Genomic DNA, 23,966 nt, shown 5'->3' on the forward strand with positions numbered 1-23,966 from the left:
CCTGAAAAATCCCATGGTTGGAGGAACCTGGTGGGCTACAGTCCTGAGGGTTGCAAAGAGTCAGACACGACTGAAGCAGCCTAGCACGCATGCTCAATATATATATTAAAAAAATAAATGATGGCTGTTATTAGAATTATTTTTTAAAATATCCTCACCACAAAAGCAGTTCATCAAAGGATAAACCCTTTGGATCCCATCTCTTAAAATGAGTTCTTACTTGCACTTATTTTCATTAATGTCTTCCCTTCCCACTCTTACCAGCAACCTAACTATCTTAACTCAGATTTGCCTCTGCAAACTGGTGGACATTCCCTGCTCAAGATGAGACTGCTTTCAGTTTCAGTTCCTCAAGGATATCACTGGAACACAGAACTGGTTAGTGATTAGGGGGTGGTGTTTTACCGTGAAGACCTGGATTCAAATCCCTACTCTGCCACCTGGGCAAGTTCCACTTTCTAAGCCTCTATTTACTCATCTATAAAATGAATCCAGTACTAGCACTTACCTCAGAGCGTTCTTGTAAGAATTGAGAGGAATAATCTGTGTAAACCTCAGCCCCCTGTGTGACTACACATTTATTAAAATGTTAGTTATCTTCCCTTTTTAAAGTACAAATCTCAGATCTTTGAAATAACTCAGGCTTCGTCTCTTCTCTGCAACTAAGTCGTAAAACACGGTTTCCTAAGTGTGATGTGTGGTGTCCCTGGTGTTAGATGAGATGATTCGAGGTAGTAAATAGGTGAGCATTTTGTGTAGTTAGAGGTACTACATCATTTTTAGGGTATCTTCTGTTAATGGTGAGTGATCTAGCTCTTTACAATGTCCATTTTTTTTTTTAAAGATGTGAATGGGGAAAAAAGGGGAGGGGGAATGGACCTAAAGAAAAACATTGATTTAAAAAGAATACAAAAAAAGGGAGTACAGGTGGGATGTGGTTGTGACAAAGTTGTGGAGGTGGGAAATAAGTGATGGGTGTGGCAGAAATAGCCTTTGACCTGCAGCCTGATTTTTATCCCAGTATCCCATTAGATTTGGGGTTCAAGAGCCATTCGTGTGAAATGTGACCTTTAGCACTTTCTGACTCTGTGACTTTGGGCAAGTTAATATTTTCCTCCCTTCTTACAAATGTTTAGTGATGGCCTATCGCATTTCCTTACCTGAAAAATACAGATGCTGGTTTTTTGTTGTTGAAGATGGACTCAGAGAGTCTTACATGCTGGGTGTGTCTTCTCCACCAGGCTTACAGCAGGTGTAGGAAGTGCTCGGTGAACTTCAGGTCTTGTGTTGTTTAGGACGCGTGGCTGCAAGTGACAGTCTCAGCTTCAGCTGGCTGAGGACTGAAGGGAGTTTACTGTCTCCTGTCCTCAGTCCTCAGGAAGGTTAGCGGCGCACACCCTTGAGGACAGCTGCATGCAAGGACTGCCTCCTCCACCTCTTGTTTCTGGTGCTTGTCTCTGTTAGCATCATCCTGTCTGGCCAGATTCTACCACCACAAAAGCCGTGGCATCCCCCAGGCATGCATCATCAGAAAGGGGCTGAATGTTACGATCCCTGTTCCCAAGCCCAGAAATCCTAGGCGGGACTGAGGCCGGCATTCACCATGTTCACCCAGAGAGCAGGAGCCGAAGGAAGGCAGCAGGGCCCCTTGAACCCCACGTTCAGAGCGGCAGGAAAACCCGTATTGCAGAAGCGGAATAGTAGGTGCCCGCTGCCATCACCTGGCGCCTTCCTGCAGTGAGGAAGGTCCTATCCTCTGTGGGCCTCAGTTCACTCATCTGGTGTCTTAAGGCTTAGCTGATGTAATAGGCATGAGTGCACATGTAATGTTCTTAAACTTTATACAAATGTGTTTATGATGATGGCTGCTGTTGCTCCTGCCCTTCACATCTTCACATAACCATCCAGGGGTTCCTAGCCTGTGAATGGATCCTAGACCCTTGGGAGAGCAGAGAGGGGCTTGAAGTTGTTCTAATAACTTTAAGTCAGCATGCTGTGAGTGTTATCTTATACTGACTTGCTTTTGAAGTGTATATGCACATAGGAAAGTGTGCACATCCTACGTGCACAGTGTGATGAGTTTTCAAGTGAAACACAATTGTGTATCCAGCACTTGGGTTAAGAATCAGGAGTGACGGTCCCCCAGCATACCCCACCCCCAACCCCCTCCGTAATACAGGTAGATGGCTGGAGATGTGTTGATTCATCACCTAAGAAATCATGTGTAAGCATTACCAGCATCATGGTAACATTTTCCATGTTGTGATTTTTAATAAGTGGAATTTTTGAAATAACAGCATTATGTCATCAAAAAAATTTTTAACACTGAAAATAATCCTCAAGTTAAAAGTTTGAGAAGCGCTTCGGGGCCACTCTTATTTATTACACCCCCTTAAATGTTTTCTTTCTGGCTGAAGTTACCATTTGACGACGTGCTTTATCCTCTGGGAACATGTCACGTGTTTGCCTTTCTGACTTCCCAAGTTATAAGCTTTCCAAGTGAAGGAATCAAATCTCAAGATTTATTAGGTGTCTTCTGTTTTCTTTCCTGTGCATAACTTAGCACAGTTACCAACTGACTACCAAGTTATCCACTTCACCCAGTGTTGAGGCTTATGGAATAACTGCCCTTATCTCAAAACTGCTTGAATCCTGGGCAAATCATGGCTCTGAAACGTTTGCCATTAGATAAATGTGCAGGTTTGCTGTTGCTGCAGTGCTTAGCACAACAAATGCGGTTATGAATGAGTTTTTCTTCTTCTTTTCTTTTTTAAACTTACCAAGTTTTCCAACATTTTCTCTCCCCGTTTTTCTCTTTTAGGCTCTAGACCAAGATAGAACAGCCTTACAGAAAGTTAAGAAGTCTGTAAAAGCAATATACAATTCCGGTCAAGGTAAGTACTTACCAACACAGGCAGCACCAATTCTATATATTTATAGATATAGTCTTGGACTTCCCTGATGGCTCAGATGGTAAAGGATCCACCTGCAATGCAGAAGACCCAAGTTTTTCTGTTATTTGTTAGGTGCTAAGTTTATGAAAGACTTTCTACAAATGAAAAACCAAGTAAGTCAAAGAAATTCAGTTCTTCTGTCAGTCCAAGCCTGTTACTGCTTCCCGAGAAAAAAGAAGAAAAAACATTAATTGCAATGCTAAGTTGCTTCAGTCATGTCCAACTCTTTGCAACCCTATGCACTGTAGCCCACCAGGCTCCTCTGTCCAGGGAATTCTCTAGGCAGGGATACTGCAGTGGGTTGCCATGCCCTCCTCCAGGGATCCTCCTGATCCAGGAATAGAACCCATGTCTCTTATGTCTCCTGCATTGGCAGTCGGGTTCTTTTCCACTAGCGCCACCTGGGAAGCCCATTAATTGCAGTAGGTTTTATTATACATTGAAAAACTTAGTAACGTTATAGGTAATATTGCCACAAGCGACATATAAAATCTCTTTGTGTGGTTGGTCAGGCTGTAATTCAGTTAAATGAGGATCTTTCCATCTGAAGCGTACTTGTACACATTTGAAAATCAATATTGGTGACAGGCTTCCCAGGTGGCTCAGTGGTAAAGAATCTGTGTGCAATGCAGGAGATTCGGGTTCAACCCCTGGGTTGGGAAGATCCCCTGGAAAGGGAAATGGCAGCCCCCTCCAGTATTCTTGCCTGGGAAATCCCATGGGCAGAGGAGCCTGGTGGGCTACACAATCCATGGGGTCACAAAGAGTTAGACACGAATTAGTGACTGAACACCACCACCACTACCAATTGGTGACACACATGGGGTGAGAGTTAGAGGGGATGTGGGGTACAAGGCTAAGTGGACACCTGGGCACAGCCTGCCACAACCTGCTTTGCTTGTGGCTCAGGGCAGACCAGGTAACCTGTGTCAGCAAATGGGCTTCCCTTGTGGCTCAGCTGCTAAAGAATCTGCCTGCAGTGCAGGAGAGCTGGGTTTGATCCCTGGGTTCAGAAGATTCCCTGGAGAAAGGAAAGGCTACCCACTCTAGTATCCTTGCCTGTAAAATCTCATGGACAGGGGAGCCCGGTGGGCTGCAGTCCATGGGGTTGCAAAGAGTCGGGCACAACTGAGCGACTAACACTTACTTACTTTACTTACTTGGTCAGAGACTTTGTCATCTTGTAGAGAAAAGTATGTTGTCAGTGGATAAGAAAGAACAAACTGAATGAAGATAAACAGTAGGTGTCCACATGAAACAGTAGGTTCCAGGGGGGGAGAGAGGCTTGGAGACGTGAAAGGAGTTTCTAGGTCTGTGACTCCCATCTTTTGTTATTGTTACTGCAGTCATCAGCTGGCTTTCCCGGAGGTCATGTCTCTAAGAAGTCAGTTGTCTGTAACAGAAGAGAACACCTGGGAGGGGAAGGCAGCTGGGTGTTTGGACTGGGCAGGGCTCTGAGGTCCAGTGGAGGTGGGTTTGCATCCTTGCTCTAACCCTGACTGGCCTCGTGACCTCCAGGTCACTTTGTGAACCTCCGTCATCTTCTCTATAAAGCAGGGATGGTGCTATTACAGGATTGTTGAAGGGATTTAAGTAGTTCACATCTGTAAAAGGTCTGCCACTTCTTGGGAGTTTAGTTAAGTATGACACATTTATATTTTATTCGTTTTATATTTTACTTAAATTTATGCTCCTTATTTCGGTAAAATCATGGGACTGAAAGGAACATGGAACCAGGCAGAGTTCAGCCCTCAGATACTTCCTGGTCCTCCTCACCTTATCAGAGCCAAGAATCAGTCACTTGTCACCCTTAAAGCCCCAAGCCTAGGGCACTCTATAATCCTAATTAACAGATTTTGTACCCTGGTTCTTTGAGACCTGTCTCTAATTTCTTTATGTCCAATAAAACGCTAACTTCTAATTAAAGTAAATAAATGGTATTTGTCCAATTATCTAGTGACCAAGTGGTACTTTAAGTCTTGGCCTAGATTATACACATAATTTGTAACTTCTCTCTTAGCTTGCATCTGATGGACTCCCATGAGGTGGTAGGCCCTTTACAGATATTAGGTCTGTGGTGGAGGATGGGATAAATAACTAGCAGGTTGCCCAGGGGGCTTCTGAGGTGCTGGCATTGTTCTGTTTCTTGATTTGGAGTGTATTGTTAGGTTGGCCAATAAGGTCATTTGGGTTTTTCTGTAAGAAACTATGGATTGGTCGATCAAATCCATAGTTAAGTCTACTTTTTGATAATTCATGAAATGCTCACTTAGGATATATGTACTTTTCTACATGTATGTGTGTGTGTTATGCTTTATATACAAATAGGTTCATTGAAGCATTTACTATGATTTGATAAAACAGAAAATAAATGGAGGTTTGTTGGACAGTCTCATATCTGTTGAGTATATAATAGAATATGAGACAGACTTTATAAAAAAACAATCTTAGGTGTAACATAGATCTAAGTTTCAATTGTAGCTTTACTCCTGCTTGTCAAAGTCAAGTAAATTACTTAACTTCCATGAGTTTTAAATTACCTTACCATAAAATGAGAAAATAACATCTAATTTACACAGTCTTGTACGGGCAAAATGAGGGAATATTTAAGGTCCCTAACATACTGCCTGCCGTGTAGTGCCTGGCTAACACACAATAGGTGAGGAAAAATGACAGGTAGGTCAATAGCATGGATGCCTTCTCTGTATTAATTCGGCCTTTCTACCAGTAATGTGGAACCAGTCTGATTTTATAACGAATGTAATAAGCCATTGTCTGCCTCAGGAATGCATGTCAGTTCTCCGTAATGTTAACGGCTTATGCTGTGACTCATAAAGGGAGACTTCTGATTTACATCTCTAAGGTGCTGCCATGTCGTTTCTTTGCTGGGGGCTCCTTGCAACTCTTCCCTCTCCAAGAGTCCTTACTCAAGACACATCGCCTCGTTTTGCACAATGACCACGCCATTCCGCAGCTCACACAGCAGCTCTTGAGCTTGGTCCCAGCAGTCTCGGGCATGGCAGTAGGAGAGATTGTCCTGCGTGTGTGGAAGGTGTGGGGTTGCAGGGTGAGTGCAGAGTCTGGTCTCCACTTCCGCTTACCAGTGATGCTGTCCTGTGGGTGGGACCACAGCTCACTGAACTTTGAGTCCTGTCACCTGGATTCCGCGCCGTCATATGTCTTCTGCCCTGGCTAATAGAAGAGCTCCAGGTCACACATAACTTTTTCAATTTAAATTAAAATAAAATTCAGTTCAGGCCCTCAATGTCAGTGGCCACATTGAGTCCTCAGTAGTCACGTGTGACAAGCAGCTACAATATTAGATGATGCAGAGACAAGACACCTCCATCATCCCCGGGAGAACATACCTCACACTGTATGGTAACTGTCAGTCAGTCTTTCAAGCATTAGACCAATGAGTGTCAATCCTTCCTTTTCATTAAAATCATCTGAAGAAGGGTTTCCCCCTAGTGGCTCAGTGGTAACGAGTCTGCCTGCCAATACAGGAGACACGGGTTCCATCCCTGGTCTGGGAAGATCCCACATGCCGCAGAGCAGCTAAGCCCGTGCACCACAACTCCTGAGTCCACATGCTATGACTTATGTCCTAGAAGCCATGCTCTGCAATGAGAGAAGCCACCTCAATGAGAAGCTGGCACATTGCAACTGGGGAGTAGCCCCCGCTTGCCAAGACTGGAGAAAGCCCTTGTGCAGCATCAAAGACCCAGCGCAGCCAAAAATAAATAATTTTTTTAAAAGATCACCTGAACAACTCTTTTAAAACACAACAACAGAGATTCCCGTAGGTCCACCCTCCAAGAGTCGTTCCACAGTAGGGGCCAAGTATTGGGCTTACAGCAGTATGACTCCCCAGATGATTCTAAATGCAACCAGAATTGAGAACTGCATCGGTGGCCTAGGAACTCCTTGTTGGCGGGCCAGTATTGTTTCTTTCATGTTTGTATTTTGCGAATTTGCCAACATAGTTTATTAGCTTATCAAATATTTATTGGGCCCCTATTATATGCTGTTTGGGATGTTGGGTATATTGAATAAATCAGACAGAATGTCTGCCTTGATGATAATTTGACAGTCCAGTGGGGGAGAGAGAAATGTTAATATCAGATCCTCAAGCTGGAAAGTACTTAGAAACTGGCAAGTACTAAAGGAAAGCTTGCAGGATACAAAAAGGAAACCTCATGTCATTCGAAGAGGGTGCTTGGGGAATACCTCTGGAGGACTTGGCATATACTGGGTGCTCATGCCATACTAAGTGAAGCCCATCAAGCCTTTGAGGTAGGTCTCCTATTATCTCCATTTTATAAATGATGCAAAGTGTGAAGGGCTATGCCGTCTTGTCCAGGAGGTCACAACTGGCAAGGACTGGGAAGGGAGCCTGGCCGACTCCAGCTTGGCTGTTTGCAGCTACTGTATGTGTGTCGTCGACCTGACACTTGGCAGGGGCTCAACAAGCACGGGATGAATTGCTGCTTATCAGCCGGATGGGTCCCCAGGAAATGCTCTGTCAGTGGCCATTAAATATTCACTGATTGTGAATATTCATGAATGAATCCATCAAATTTAACCTCACAGCAGTGTAACCCATGGGGTGACTTTGGTGCCTCTCAGATAGGGGCCACAATAGCAGTTATCATCATCCCTGTGGCCTGGAAATGTGGGGATAAACTCAGATCTCACCCACTGCAGGGGCCTGATAGGGTTTCTGCAGTCACCAATGATTACAGCATATTTAGGATTTTTTTTGTCAGCTTGTGTGGGCAGCCCTGTGACATTTAATTCTTAAAAAACAGCGAGATGAGTAAAACAGTGATGTTGCACATCTTCCCATGAGCCATACTCAGTGGAATCCAGGCTGTTCCTGTCCAAGGGCTTCTGGTCTCTTCCAGAGAAGCCACAAGAGGCTGAGCCCTCGTGTCTGTTTCCCAGTATGTTTTCATAATTTTCTTGGTTTCTCACAGTGCTTAAGTGACACAAAACCCATCTGATGTTCTTTGGAACTTTTAAGAAGCATTTCTGTATTTCTGGTTTGAGAATACTTAACCACCCACCTCCCCAAAATGATTTGAAAGATGGTTGAGAATGGTGAGAGGACTTACGCTAAGAGGTATCTATTATTTTTTGCATGTAAGCTTTATCAGTATTATAAATTAATAAGAGACCTTTAAATGGAAAAACAAATCATCTCCCTGTAAGCAGTTTAGTTTGAAATGGCTTTAGGAATTTGTCTCTCTCTCTTACTTGTCCCTGCTGTGTATGAGGAGATTTTAAAAAACAAAAAACTGAATTCTGCAAACTACTTGGATCAAGGGGGAAATTTCCAAGCCGTTCAATTCTTCTATGTTGGTTCTAAGTTTTGAAGTCTTAACAGTGTTGAACTGTGAAATACATTGTCATTTAGAAAGTTTTACCTGGTGAATGTGTTCTTTCCCTCTCTCTCCCACTAATACATGTTTAAAATAGCAAGTATTTTCTTGAACATCGTAGAGGTTTTGAAGGATGTTGCAGTTCTTTGGGGTTTTTTTTCTTTCAAAAGACAGAGTCTGATTCTCTTTGCCTTGAACATATGCCAGACTTAGAACTCTCCTCTATTGAAGAGAGTGTAATAGAAGTGATGCCATGTGATTTCCAAGGCCAGTTCATGAAAGAGATGGCTTCCACCTAGGTCCCCCACCTCTTCTTTTGTTTTGGAGGAAACCAGCCGCCATGCTGTGAGGACACTCAAGCAGGCCTGAGGCTTTTTTTTTTTTTCCCACCAAAAAGCACCACTGAAGCACATTTGCTAGCCCTGAACCTTCAGGTGACTGCAGCTCTGACTGACTCCTGCTCTTGGTCTTTTGAGTGCCCCCTGAGGTCAGAAGAGTTGCGGTGGGGCTGATGTCGCAGGATTTCTGCCCCTGCGAGCACCAGCGTGTATGTGCACGTGGTGGGTCCAGTGTAAGTCAGTGTGTGTCTCTAGAGAAGGAAGCGCGTACTACATCTCAGGCTGCTGGAGATGAAAGTGGTGCACATTGTTCTTGTATAAAGTGGAAGAGTCATGTGGTCACTGTGAGCGTGGGTGTACCAAATTTGTTTTTCTATCACATGACTTAGTTGAGTTGAATTGGTTCATTTTTTTTTTTTTAAACAGATGTGTTATTTAAACACACGCACATGTACGCTTCTCCTTGGCAGGAGAAACCCAGGATATTCCTGCTACTAGGTCTTTTTCTGTGATTAAAAAATAATGAATCACAAATCAAAATGTGTGTTTTATTGTTATATGGTGGCTTCCTTAAAATTCATGCCAAGATATATTTGGAGTACATTTTAGCTTATTGGTAACACATGGTATCCACTAGAAGTCTCTGTGACGTCGTTAGTCTGAAAATTCGGCTTCTCAAATCCTTTTATTTGAGTGAATAAAAAAGTGACAGTGGTATGTCATTTGATTACAAGCATATGATAGGGAAGTATTATTTCTGAAATACAGCTGGATGGTCATGAGTAGTTCCCAGCTTTTTTCAGTCAGGAAAGGAAACACTTTGCTTTCTTATTGCTTCCTCTTTTATTCCCCCTTTCATTTTCAGTTACAGTTGCATAGTGAGTGGTTTTACAAGAACACTTGTATTTTTTAAAGCAAAATTAAAATGTGATGTTCACCCCAGATTTTCATTTTGATAATTTATCTGTTTTAAGAAATAGCTGGTCATATATGAGGAAATCTAAGATTTTAAAGGTAAAGTGCTAAATTCATCAGTGGATAGGAAGTAAATCTTTATATCCAAGTAATTTCCAACTTCATTTCAGCTATTTTTTTTTTTTAGTTAACATTTTCTCAAATTTAAAGGGATAGCGTGAAGTTAATTGTAAGTAGAGTCGATAATTAAGTTTAGAGTCTTAATTGTAATGATATTTTTAATCCTGTGGTTTTCTGTGGGGAGAAAGTTTTCTTAAGAATAGATAGAGATAAAAATAGATTAGAATTTTAATGGAAAGAATGTCAAGAGGTATACAGCGAACATCGTCTGTGTTTAGGATATTTTCTCCTTTTTGCCGTTTTCCAAATTGGTGGCTGATAATCTGATTAAAGAAATTTTTTGAATGAAAGTAAACCTATAAATAAACAAAACTAGGCCCTCAGGAATAGAAGGCCCTAGACAGAAAAACCGCAAATAGCTCTTGGTGGTAGTTGCAGTGATTTGAGCAAAGTTTAAACAAATTACTTTGGGCCTTCAAGGCATTTTGAATTCTTGTGAGTCCATCATTACTTCTTCTTCTTTTAAAACAATATTTTATTGTCATTTATTTATTTGGCTGCACGGGGGATCTTTTAATCACGGCGTGTGAGCTCTAGTTCCCTGACCAGGGATCGAACCCGGGCCCCCTACTTCGGAGTGTGGTGTCTTACCAGGGAGGTCCCCCCATCATTACTCCTTAAAAAATGAAAGCAAAATAACGGATTCCTTCAGAATGATCAAGGAAGCAGGCTTTTCTAAAAGGGAGTACAATTATCTGGGAGAGGGTATTATTGCTCAAATTATGTAGGGATAAAACCAGAGGAGTTTTTTTAAGCTGCCTTTAGAAAATTGAAGTCTCTTTCCAAAATAACCTTACAGCTCAAGGCTCTTTGGGGACTGACGGTTTTTGTATTCAAGCCATTGGCTCAAACACTCTTGTTACTTGAAATCAGAAGCTATCTGGGGTATGTGTGTATATGTGTATGCACTTCCTCCATTTTGCTGATCTGGAATGAATGGTCTCAACTTTAAAATGAGTTAATATTTTATAATGTTTGCTTACAACTTATGGGAGCATGCTTCATGAGAAATTAACTCATGTTAAATGAAATTGGGAACACTTACTCCATAACCTGTAGTTCGGGTTTTTTGAAAAAGCCTTGAGATGAACAAGAAAAACACTCCGTTAAAGGTGACTATTAAAAAAAAAAAAAGTTTCTGTACCTTCGTGGTCCAAGTTTGATAGAAGTGATAAATTACAACTGCCATTTATTGAGTGCCTACTACAGGCCAGGTGCCTGTTGCCGCTTGATCATCTCAACGGTCTTGCATGAAAGACACTGTCATCCCCGATTTAGGGGTGAAGGGACCTGGTTTAAATTACTGGCACAGCTAGTAAGTTTAAATTTAAACCTGGCTTAAATTACTCGCACAGCTTGTCAGTAGCTACAAGTCTGAAACTTATTTCTTTATCATCCCGGAGCTGCCGAGGCAGAATCGCCAAGACTATTAGCTGTCAGAGGTGAATGACTGCCGACCCAGGATAGCACACTGAGGATTCATTCAGTGGGGTGCAGAACTCATGGGCACGCCATCCTGGGGTGCCTCACCTGTGGAGACAGGCAGACAAGAAAAAGAAGCAGTAATCCTGTAACTTGGAAGTGCTAGATGGGTCACTTAAAAAGGAGAGCAGTTTTATTCCTTCAGACTAGAGCTGGAATTGAGGATTACCCACAAAGTATTCCCCAATTTCACTCCTATTACTACTGTGTCCTTTGTAATTAGCCTAACTGGTATATGAACAACAGGGCACTTAGACCAGTATATTCATATATTCTCTTACATAGATTAAACGTGCCTCCTGCACACCATCATTAATGTATGGTGGGTTAGTTCAGACAGGTTTGGGATCAAATACTGATTTAGCCTCTGATTGGTGGTGAGAAACCTGTGCACAGAGAACACCTTAAGCAATTGGGTCTTCATTTCTGTAAAAGGGAATAATATTTCTGCCTCACTGGACTGTCGTAAAGAATAACACATATGATTCAGAACCAGTGGTGATGGTGTTGATTGCCTTCATCCTTATCAACTCGAGGCTTTCTGAAATAGCCGAGGGAAAGTCTGGACAAACCTAGTTTGTCATTTTAGATCTGCGACCGTGGCGATGTGTGCAAGACCCTTCACCTCGCCCTCCACCCCATTTCAGTCCTCAGTTTTCTTATTCTGAAAATGGGGCAGCAATGCCTATTTTGTGAAAATTGGGAAATAATATATATAAACTACTTAGTCTTGATGCTAGGACATGGTGTGTGTTAGCTGCTCAGTCAAATCCAACTCTTTGACCCCATGGACTGTAGCAGCCTCCTAGGAGTCCTGCCAGGCTCCTCTGTCCATAGGATTTTCCAGACAAGAATACTGGAGTGGGTTGCCATTCTCCAGGGGATCTTCCCGACCCAGGGATTGAACCCAGGTCTCCTGCTTTGCAGGCAGATTCTTTACCCTGTGAGCCACCAGGGAAGCCCAGGACATAATAATCAGTGATAATTATTATAATTGCAGTTAATTGCCAAAAAAAAACTAATCAAAGCTAGAAAACTTTTAGCCTGTATTTCTTCAAATTGTTTGTTTATTCTTATATTCTTTTATCTTTCTGAGACTCCAGTTACTTTTATGTTAGATATCGTCCCCACAGGTCAGCTTGTTCAGACTGACTCAGCTTGTTCAGTTTTAGTCTTTATACTTTTTGTGCTTCAGTTTGGATAATGTCTACTTACCTGTCTTCAAGTTGACTGCTTCTGTCTTCTGCAGCATCTGGTCTGCTACTAGTCTCACCCAATGAATTTTTTTATTTGAGTATTGTAATTTTTAGTTCTTGAATTTCCATTTAGTCCTTCTTTAGAATTTTTATCTCCTCTGTAATTCTTCATCTTTTCACCCATTTTATCCAACGTTTCCTATACATTCTTGAGTGTATTTGTAATATTTATTTATTTTTGGTTGTGCTGGGTCTTCATTGCTACGTCTGGGCTTCCTGTAGTGGCAGTGAGTGGCGGTTAACCTTTGTTGCAGCGCATGGGCGTCCGCATGTGGCGACTTCTCTTGTTGCGGAGCACAGGCTCTGTGCGCGGGCTTCAGCAGTTGGGCACGCAGGCTCAGTCGCTGTGGTGCACAGGCTTAGTTGCTCTATGGCATGTACAGTCTTCCTTGACCAGGGGTCGAACCTGTGTCCCCTGCATTGGCAGGTGGATTTTTATCCACTGTACCAGCAGGGAGGTCCTGTACTATTTATTTTTGAAATTATTTCGTACTAAATCCAACATCTAGGTTGTCTGTGGTTCTGCTCCTCTTGACTTTTTCTCTGTTGACTTTAGCTGCGTAGCTTCTGTTTCTTTGCATGTCCAGTAGTTTCTGTTTGCAAAGTAGACATAGTAAAGTACATGTTGTAGAGACTCTGGATAGTTACCTTTCTAAGAAGTGTGTTTATTTTAGTACACAGTTGAATTGCTGGTGATCAGCATCACCTTGACTCAACAGGCATGAGTTTGAGCAAACTCTTCGAGATAGTGAAAGACAGGGAACCCTGGTGTGCTACAGTCCGTGGGGTCACAAAAACTCAGACATGACTCAGCAGCTAAACAACAGCCATCACCTTGACCCTGTGAAAAGCTTTTTCAGGGTGAGTTTGTTTTAGTTTTGCTCACGGTCCTAGGATGCAGCTCTTCATCCTGCTACATGGTCCGTACTCCAAAGGTACAGTCCTCTGGGCCTTCACCCACAGTGCTGACCATGCCCTGCTGACTTTGTGGGACCTGAATTCCATGCCTTACTCAATCTAGGGAAGTCTCTGAAACCTGCTCAGCTCTCAGATGTTGTCCTCCACAGGGCTCCTTGAAGTATCAGTCATACATGTGCAGTGCAGGGTCAGCCAAGGATTTGAAGGGAGGGTATACACAGACATGCGGGCTCTCCTTTCTCTGACTTCCTCCTTTCTAAGATCCCCCCCACCCCCGCCACTCAATTTCCAGCTGCTGACGCAATCCTGAACTCTGACCTCTGACACCGTATCTCAGTAAAATGCACTTTCTGCAGAAGTTCTGTTCTCCTTGCCCAGCATAGACTGAGGTCTGTCCTCAGGAGAAAAGCCAGAAACAGATGGTCTTTCCCAGAGCATTTCCCTTCCTCAAAGGGTGGCATCCCTGCCTCTTTCTTCATGCCTTTGTGTACTTTCCAGTGACTTCAAACAGTTGTTATTTTTATATTTTGTCCATTGTTGTTATTTTTATATATTGTCCACCGGGTATCATTGTTAATGAAAGGAGCATTCGCCTGGCAGAAGTTACTCTGTCAAGTTAGCAACTGCAGGCCTTTAATTATTAGAATCATTCATGAGAAGGTTTCCCTGCTGGCCCAGTGGTGGAGAGTCCGCCTGCCAGTGCAGGAGACGCACATTCAGTCCCGGTCCAGGAGGATCCCACATGCCATGGAACCACTAAGCATGTGCGCTACGGCTATTGAGCCTGTGGCTCTAGAGCCCAGGAGCTGCAGCGGCTGAAGCCCATGAGCCTAGAGCCTGTGCTCCACAGCAAGAGAGGCCTCCATGAGAGGCCTGCGCACTGCGCCACAGCCAGAGAAAAGCCCCACCAGCAGCAGCAGAGATACAGCGTAGCCAAAAAAATTTTTTTAATATATATGACTAATTCATTTATTATTGTATATGACTAATTAATTTATTAAGACCTTATTGAACTTAGAGCTGGAAAGAATTGCCAGAACACTCTTGGCTCACAGGCAGTTACTATGTTTTAAGACTGCTGCTACTGCTAAGTCGCTTCAGTCGTGTCCAACTCTGTGCGACCCATAGATGGCAGCTCACCAGGCTTCCCGTCCCTGGGATTCTCCAGGCAAGAACACTGGAGTGGGTTGCCATCCCCTTCTCCAATGCATGAAAGTGAAAAGTGAAAATGAAGTCGCTCAGTCATGTCCAACTCCAGCGACCCCATTGGATTGCAGCCTACCAGGCTCCTCCGTCCATGGGATTTTCTAGGCAGAAGTACTGGAGTGGGGTGCCATTGCCTTCTCCATGTTTTAAGGCAATTCAGCTTAAATCAATAAATAATAAATACATGCCCGTGTATGACAAGTGACTTGAGAGGTATACCTTCAACTGAGGTTAGTGGAGTTGAAAGTTGGCATTTCATTTGTTCAGTCAGAACTGTTAAGTACCAGCGAGATGAGTGAGTAATAGGATGAACAGGATAAGTAGAGATGTCTGCTCTCTTAAACTTAGTTTATTGTGAAGTAAAATATATTTATCTACAGTCACACTTGACTTGAGGTTAGATTTTAAAGTCTGCCTGGGACACCTTATCTTTGACAAAGGAGGCAAGAATATACAATGGATTAAAGACAATCTCTTTAACAAGTGGTGCTGGGAAATCTGGTCAACCACTTGTAAAAGAATGAAACTAGACCACTTTCTAACACCATACACAAAAATAAACTCAAAATGGATTAAAGATCTAAACGTAAGACCAGAAACTATAAAACTCCTAGAGGAGAACATAGGCAAAACACTCTCTGACATAGATCACAGCAGGATCCTCTATGACCCACCTCCCAGAATATTGGAAATAAAAGCAAAAATAAACAAATGGGACCTAATTAACCTTAAAAGCTTCTGCACATCAAAGGAAACTATTAGCAAGGTGAAAAGACAGCCTTCAGAATGGGAGAAAATAACAGCAAATGAAGCAACCGACAAACAACTAATCTCAAAAATATACAAGCAACTCCTACAGCTCAACTCCAGAAAAATAAACGACCCAATCAAAAAATGGGCCAAAGAACTAAATAGACATTTCTCCAAAGAAGACATACAGATGGCTAACAAACACATGAAAAGATGCTCAACATCACTCATTATCAGAGAAATGCAAATCAAAACCACTATGAGGTACCATTCCACACCAGTCAGAATGGCTGCAATCCAAAAGTCTACAAATAATAAATGCTGGAGAGGGTGTGGAGAAAAGGGAACCCTCTTACACTGTTGGTGGGAATGCAACCTAGTACAGCCACTATGGAGAACAGTGTAGAGATTCCTTTAAAAACTGGAAATAGAACTGCCTTATGATCCAGCAATCCCACTGCTGGGCATACACACTGAGGAAACCAGAAGGGAAAGAGACACGTGTACCCCAATGTTCATTGCAGCACTGTTTATAATAGCCAGGACATGGAAGCAACCTAGATGCCCATCAGCAGATGAATGGATAAGAAAGCTGTGGTACATATACACAATGGAGTATTACTCAGCCATTAAAAAGAATACATTTGAATCAGTTCTAATGAAGTGGATGAAACTGGAACCTATTATACAGAGTGAAGTAAGCCAGAAGGAAAAACATAAATACAGTATACTAACGCATATATATGGAATTTAGAAAGATGGTAACAATAACCCTGTATACGAGACAGCAAAAGAGACACCAATGTATAGAACAGTCTTATGGACTCTGTGGGAGAGGGAGAGGGTGGGAAGATTTAGGAGAATGGCATTGAAACATGTAAAATATCATGTAAGAAACGAGTTGCCAGTCCAGGTTTGATGCACGATGCTGGATGCTTGGGGCTGGTACACTGGGACGACCCAGAGGGATGGTATGGAGAGGGAGGAGGGAGGAGGGTTCAGGATGGGGAACACATGTATACCTGTGGCGGATTCATTTTGATATTTGGCAAAACTAATACAATTATGTAAAGTTTAAAAATAAAATTAGAAAAAAAAAATAATAATAGAGTCTGCCTGGATGGAAAGTAACCCGTGGAGTCAAAGCAAGCCTTGAGTATGCTTGGATGGTCTATAAAGTACACTTAAAATAGAACTCCTGTGTTTTTACGTGGCGTTGGCAGTCCTTTAGGAGCCCTGGTATTTAAAGACACATGGTCTTTAAGCCAGTCACCCTTAGCCCAGGGAGAGAGGCCCTCTGCCAGCAGGTGGAGAGCAGGTTGACATGTCTTCCTGCCCCAGGGACATGCGCTTACTGAATAGAATGGGGCTCGCTCGCTCTCTCTATCTCTGTCTCTCTCTCTCTTCTTTCACATCTGCTAAATTAAATCCTATCAGTTAAAGTTACAGATATATAACCCCATTTGTGATGTTCTGTCCTTTTCACTGACCCTTCTCACTGTTTAAATATTCAGGTCAGTAGCTATCTGTAGATTTTTTTTTTTAACTTTTTGTTTTATATTGGAATATAGTCGGTTAACAGTGTTGGGATAGTTTCAGGTGGACAGCAAAAGGACTCAGCCATACACATACATGCGTCCATTCCCCCCCAACTCCCCTCCCATCCAGGCCACCACATAACACTGAGCAGAGCTCCCTGTGCTCTGCCACAGGTCCTTGTTGATCATCCAGTTTAAATAGAGCTGTGCATACATGTGGATCCCAAACTCCGTGACTATCCCCTCGCCCTATTCTCCCCCACCTCTCACCCTTACCCAGTAACCCTAAGTTCATTCTCTGTGATTCTGTTTCTGTTTTGTGAATAAGTTTATTAGTATCATTTCCGCATGTAAGGGATGTCACATGGTATCTCTCCTTCTCTGTCTGACTGACTTCACTCAGCAGGACCATCTCTAGGTCTGTAGTTCTTTTTTCAGGACCACCTTTCTCCTTTGAACAACCCTCGCTGACCACTGCAGTTAAGATTCTGTAGCCTGCCTGTACCTTACTGCTTGTTTCAAACTGCATTCGATCATGCTCTTGGATGGTTTATATCTCATCAAATTCGGATTGTTTTTTCTGTATGAAGATGTTTCACTTCTCTGGAGGAAAGCCAGGGTCTCTGGTTTTGTTTCTGTGTATGGTACTTTCCCCTGGTGTGCTTACACTCTCTCTTTTTTCACACATGCTCTCCCGACCACCTGGCATATCACATGTGAAGCAGCTCTGTCACGGTTCTTCATGATATACACCATCGTAAGGCAGCCATGCTCTGCGATAACCTCCAGAAAGCAGTCGGCCGTGTGTTGAGTGCCGTATGTGGTTTGGGAGCAGACAAGAATCCTAAAGCGTCTGTTCCCAGAACTGGAGGGACTTTCCAGTTGAGTCTTTAGCCCGGAAAGATAACTCCGCATTGATTTTTCTGATTCTCTGTTTGAGTATGGAAATCAAGCAAGTTGCTATTGATCCCGAAGTGTCTTTCATTGATAACCAGTCCCATGAGACACCACATTGATTTTTCTGATCCTCTGTTTGGGTATGGAAATCAAGCAAGTTGCTATTGATCCTGAAGTGTCTTTCATTGATAATCAGTCCCATGAGACAGAACGCTCAGGCGCTGTCAGAGGATGACTTTGTGAGGATGATATCGCTTGCATTCACCGATGGCAGAATGGTATTCTTCCACGTCTCAGATAATTCATCTAACATACACGTTCTCTGCGTGGAGAATTGCAGGGGGCTGCTTCTTTGGAATGCCTGGGGCTGACTTTTTTTCTTGAGTGACATTTTCTATTTGATTTTTCCCCCCATATGGAAGTGTAATGCGGATTAACACGTTTGCAGTAGGAAATTCAGATTAACTAACAGAAGAAAGTACTGCTCAGCCGTGTTTCTTGTCACACCCCATTTTGCTTTGTGTATTCTCAGTCCCAGACAGCACAGTTAGGTGGTACCTGCTGCAGTTCGACAGCCCTCTTCCTGCTTGTCTGCCCTCAGGGTGATGTCTGTTCCAGGAGTTCTGAGATGGAGAGACCTGTTTTGCTGTGTTGCTGCTGGGCTGCAGGCACAGTGACTAGTGGAAACGGTGACCCCAGTGCAGAAGAGCTGGGATGTGCCTGGGCTAGCCGTAGCTGCACATTTCTTAGCAAATCCCTTCATTTCTCAGGACCTCATTTTATTATCTATGAAACAGAGAAGATGATCCCTACCATGTCTGTTTATGAGTTGAAAGTGAAAGTGTTAGTCACTCAGTTGTGTCCAACTCCTTGCAATCCCATGGACTGTAGCCTGCCAGGCTCCTCTGCCCATGGGATTCTCTAGGCAAGAATACTGGAGTGGGTTGCCATGCCCTTCTTTAGGCGGTCTTCCCAACCCAGGGATCAAACCTGGGTCTCTTACATTGAAGGCGGATTCTTTACCAACTGAACCACCAGGGAAGTGGTTATAAAGTGAGATGAAGATTCTTTTGCCACCTAGAATGCGCAGTACCTACCCTAAGGGGAGCCATGAGGGCCAGAAAGGAATGCCTTTCCCCAGTGACCAAAACCAGAGTCCAGGCTTCCCTGGTGGCTCACTGGTAAAGAATTTGCCTGCCAGTGCAGGAGACACGGGTTTGATCCCTGAGAAGATCCTGTATGCCTTGGAGCAGCTGAACCCGTGTGCCACAACTACTGAGCCTCTGCTCTAGAGCCTGGGAGCTGCAGCTGCTGAAGCCCACACGCCCTAGAGCCCATGCCCTCAACAAAAGAAGCCAGCGCAGGGAGAAGCCTGCACACGGCAACTGGAAAGTAGCCCTGGCTCGTCACAGCTAGAGAAAAGCCTGCACCACAACAAAGACCCGGCACAGCCAAAAAGTAAACTAAGTAACAATCAAGGAATCCAGCCTAGCCCTCCTGACCACTTTCGTGTGTGTGCTGACGTCCTCCCCTGAATGCACTGGACTCTGTCCTTGTTGAGGGCAAGAAGATTTGTCTTTAGATTCTGCTAACATTTCCATAGAATGGGAAAGACTGGAAGTCTCGTCAAGAAAATTAGAGATACCAAGGGAACATTTCATGCAAAGATGGGCTGAATAAAGGATAGAAACTGTATGGACCTAACAGAAGCAGAGGATATTAAGAAGAGGTGGTAAGAATACACAGAAGAACTGTACAAAAAAAGATCTTCACGACCCAGATAATCACGACAGTGTGATCACTCACCTAGAGCCAGACATCCTGGAATGTGAAGTCAAGTGGGCCTTAGGAAGCATCACGACAAACAAAGCTAGTGGAGGTGATGGAATTCCAGTAGAGCTATTTCAACTCCTAAAAGATGATGCTGTGAAAGTTGCTATACTCAATATATCAGCAAATTTGGAAAACTCACCAGTGGCCACAGGGCTGGAAAAGGTGAGTTTTCATTCCAATCCCAAAGAAAGGCAATGCCAAAGAATGCTCAAACTACCACACAATTGCACTCATCTCACATGCTAGTCAATCAATGCTCAAAATTCTCCAAGCCAGGCTTCAGCAATACGTGAACCGTGAACTTCCAGATGTTCAAGCTGGTTTTGGAAAAGGCAGAGGAACCAGAGATCAAATTGCCAACATCCACTGGATCATGGAAAAAGCAAGAGAGTTCCAGAAAAGCATCTATTTCTGCTTTATTGACTATGCCAAAGCCTTTGACTGTGTGGATCACAATAAACTGTGGAGAATTCTTCAAGAGATGGGAATACCAGACCACCTGACCTGCCTCTTGAGAAATCTGTATGCAGGTCAGGAAGCAACAGTTAGAACTGGAAATGGAACAAAAGACTGGTTCCAAATAGAAAAAGGAGTACGTCAAGGCTGTATATTGTCAACTTAATATAAGCTTATTTAACTTATATGCAGAGTACATCATGAGAAATGCTATATGAAGCACAAGCTGGAATCAAGATTGCTGGGAGAAATATCAATAACCTCAGATATGCAGATGATACCACCCTTATGGCAGAAAGTGAAGAGGAACTCAAAAGCCTCTTGATGAAAGTGAAAGTGGAGAGTGAAAAAGTTGGCTTAAAGCTCAACATTCAGAAAACGAAGATCATGGCATCCGGTCCCACTACTTCATGGGAAATAGATGGGGAAACAGTGGAAACAGTGTCAGACTTTATTTTTCTGGGCTCCAAAATCACTGCAGATGGTGACTGTAGCCATGAAATTAAAAGATGCTTACTCCTTGGAAGGAAAGTTATGACCAACCTAGATAGCATATTGAAAAGCAGAGACATTACTTTGCCAACAAAGGTTCGTCTAGTCAAGGCTATGGTTTTTCCTGTGGTCATGTATGGATGTGAGAGTTGGACTGTGAGGAAGGCTGAGCGCCGAAGAATTGATGATTTTGAACTGTGGTGTTGGAGAAGACTCTTGAGAGTCCCTTGGACTGCAAGGAGATCCAACCAGTCCATTCTGAAGGAGATCAGCCCTGGGATTTCTTTGGAAGGAATGATGCTAAAGCTGAAACTCCAGTACTTTGGCCACCTGATACGAAGAGTTGACTCATTGGAAAAGACTCTGATGCTGGGAGGGATTGGGGGCAAGAGGAGAAGGGGACGATAGAGGATGAGATGGCTGGATGGCATCACTGATTTGATGGACGTGAGTCTCAGTGAACTCCGGGAGATGGTGATGGACAGGGAGGCCTGGCGTGCTGCAGTCCATGAGGTCTCAAAGAGACGGACATGACTGAGCGACTGAACTGAACTGAATATTTCCTCTGTGCTTCTGAAATTCTGAAGTCATAGATCCCTTTATAATCTGACAAAAATGGGTCTTCTGAATTTCTAAAAACTTTTAAAATTTTTATTTATTTATTTTAATTGGAGTATAATTTCTTAACAATGATGTTTTAGTCTCTGCTGTACAACAGCCTGAATCAACTCTTAAGTATACATATATCCCCTCCCTGAGGAGCTTCCATCTCACCCCCCTCCCATCCCATCCCTCTTGGTCATCACAGAGCAGAAATTCCACATAATTTATTAACCAGGAAGCTAAAGCTAGGAACCGCTAAGGCCACAAGATGCACCCGAGGCACAGACATAATGACCTAAATAATCTTTGTATCTCAGTGTGGGTGCTTGATGCACGTTTTTAGTGAAATATGAAACCATATACATTTTTTTAAGCCATTTTTTTAAAGTACATCTTTTTATGAGAAAACTTGGCTCTGCTGGGTGATGGGCACTCCTGCTGTGGGAGACTTGAGTAGGAGAGGAATTTGCTCGTCTCCTTTCTAGGTTTTTCAGGGGCCAGATCTAAAATTACCTCAGGAGCCATCAGCAAACCAGGGAGAGATGTGTATTTGATCTGGCAGTTAGCAAGCCTGAATAATGGAGCCAGAAGACAGAACATTTCTGCTTCTGCTATAATGGAGTGATGCTCAAGTGCCGTTTAAATGCTGAGTAATAGCCCTGTGGAAGTCTGCGGGCATCTTTTCTCGGGGCTCCGTGAGTTAATGGGTTTGTCAGCGCTCTGGAAACGGGAGTCTGCACGCTGCGTTTCCAGATAACACCCCCGGGGCTCGGGCAGATTCCTGCAGAAGCTCGGCTAGAACGTGGAAAGAACCGATCCAAATTCAAAATGACCTTGAAAAGGCAGCGGGTGACTCACCCAAAGTGGTATGGAGAAAGGCAATTTACCAAAAAAACGAAACGTACACAGGGCTTTTCTGTCTCCAAGAATGGTGCCTTTCCTCGTAACCAGTGCAGGGGCTGGGAACAGATGGGGAAACGGAGGCCCAGGGATGTGAAATAACTGCTCAGAATCAAGTGGATGTTGTGTCTCAGAAAATACAGACTCTTAAGTCCAGAACTCATCCCCCAGTCACATGCTGTCTTCTGAAATTAAAACAGGTTGTTTTCGGGGTCACAGGGTAGGTTTGCTGGCTTCATGGATTGGTATGGCAAAAGAGATCTGAGCCCGCGTGATAATGAATGGGAGTGGAAGGCAGTGCTTTTAAATTTAGCATGCCTGGTTCTAGACCAGAGACAGGAGCTCTAGAGAGACCCAAGGCCCCCTGTTAGTCTCTTTTAACCCCTGGGTACTTGATGATGCCTTGGCAGTCTCTTTTAACCCCTGGGTACTTGATGGTGCCTTGGCAGTAGGCTGTTATCTCTTACCTGAAGCGTACTTTACCCTAAATCAGTTTGTTAACGATATATTCTTTAGGTTGCTGCTCAGGTACCATCTCTTACGAAGCCTGATCTGCTCCATTCAAGATCTGCCGTGTGTTCATTTATCAGATATTGAATGGGTATCTACAACCGGCTATATTAAATAGTAATATATTTTCATACAACAAAAAGGAAATAAAATTAGAACTCTTGCATGTGCCATATGAATGCATCCATTGATGATGACTGTTTAAATATTAAAAAGAAAACTAAATTAAATACTAGAAGGTTTAGGACATAATTTAAATAATGTTAGAACCCTTCTTCCTGCTGAATGAACAAATAACATTGCACTGGATTAAAGACTTAGATGTTTAGAAAAAGTGCTGAACATTAGAAGGGTTACGGAGTAGAAGCAACGCAGGAAACTCTAAAGTCTTTGAGTAAAGACTGATATGTTTGGGACTTCCCTGGTGGCCCAGAGGCTAAGACTGTGCTCCCCACGCAGGGTTCCCAGATCAGGAACTGGATCCCACGTGCTGCAACTAAGTTAGCATGTCTCAGCTAAAGATCCCACATGCCGCAATGAAGACCCGGTGCAACGAAATAAATAAATATTTTTTAGAAACGAGTGTATTTGACTATATGAAATTTCAAAAGTTCACGGCCACGGGCACCACTGAAAAGTGAAAAGACAAATGGGAAAAAAAATATCCATGACAAGTATTACAAAAAATTGCCACCCCTTAGGCAAAACAGTCTTTTCATAATAGATATGAATTATGATAGGGTTTATTATAGATTATCACAATTAAAATAATTAGATTTAATTGTATTGAATTTCTCAATCTTTATTCAGTAGGGAAAAAGCAAGCCATGGAGTCTTAAGTAATACCACATTTTTTTTTTTAAGTGAATTAAGAAAGAGGAGAAAATCTATATGTGTGTGTATACTTTTATGTGTAAAAAAAAGTTTACAGATTATTAACTTGGCTTGTTTCAAGGAGAAGATTGAAGAAGAGGAAAGAAATAATAATTTTTTATCTTCGTACATCTCTATAGTACGGATTATTTTTAATAACAAATGGAATTTTAAAAACAAATGGAATTAATTTTGTGCAAGTATGATTTGTGCTACCAGGTATGTGTAGTATAGTATAAAAAAATTTATTGCTTCCCCCTCTATGCCAGCACTATAATTTATGACATGTATTACATAGCTTTTTTTTTTTATTGTAGTTATAGTTCATTGTTTTTTCACCCCTGGCACATGGCCCATGCTGAGTCTTCTTTTGAAGGAAGAAGGAAGACTTGTTCCAGGAGAATTCATTATAGACACTGAGCACTAACTTGTATGTCAGTCTCAGCACTGGGAACTGGTTGCATAACAACAGATTATACAA

At 42.8% G+C, this 23,966-nt stretch overlaps 1 protein-coding gene across 4 annotated transcripts in view; it reads left to right on the top strand.

Moving 5' to 3' along the window:
- The window catches only part of ASAP1 (ArfGAP with SH3 domain, ankyrin repeat and PH domain 1), a 339,744-nt gene that overhangs the window by 197,850 nt on the left and 117,928 nt on the right, over nt 1-23,966 (top strand). For all 4 annotated transcript variants that reach the window (XM_019973810.2, XM_019973812.2, XM_070802437.1 and 1 more), the window contains one exon: nt 2,822-2,894. In XM_019973810.2, the coding sequence (XP_019829369.2) occupies nt 2,822-2,894 (73 nt within the window). The remainder of the gene's footprint in view (nt 1-2,821; nt 2,895-23,966) is intronic.

This window comes from Bos indicus, chromosome 14 (assembly GCF_029378745.1).
Source record: "Bos indicus isolate NIAB-ARS_2022 breed Sahiwal x Tharparkar chromosome 14, NIAB-ARS_B.indTharparkar_mat_pri_1.0, whole genome shotgun sequence".
Taxonomy (NCBI): Eukaryota; Metazoa; Chordata; class Mammalia; order Artiodactyla; family Bovidae; genus Bos; species Bos indicus.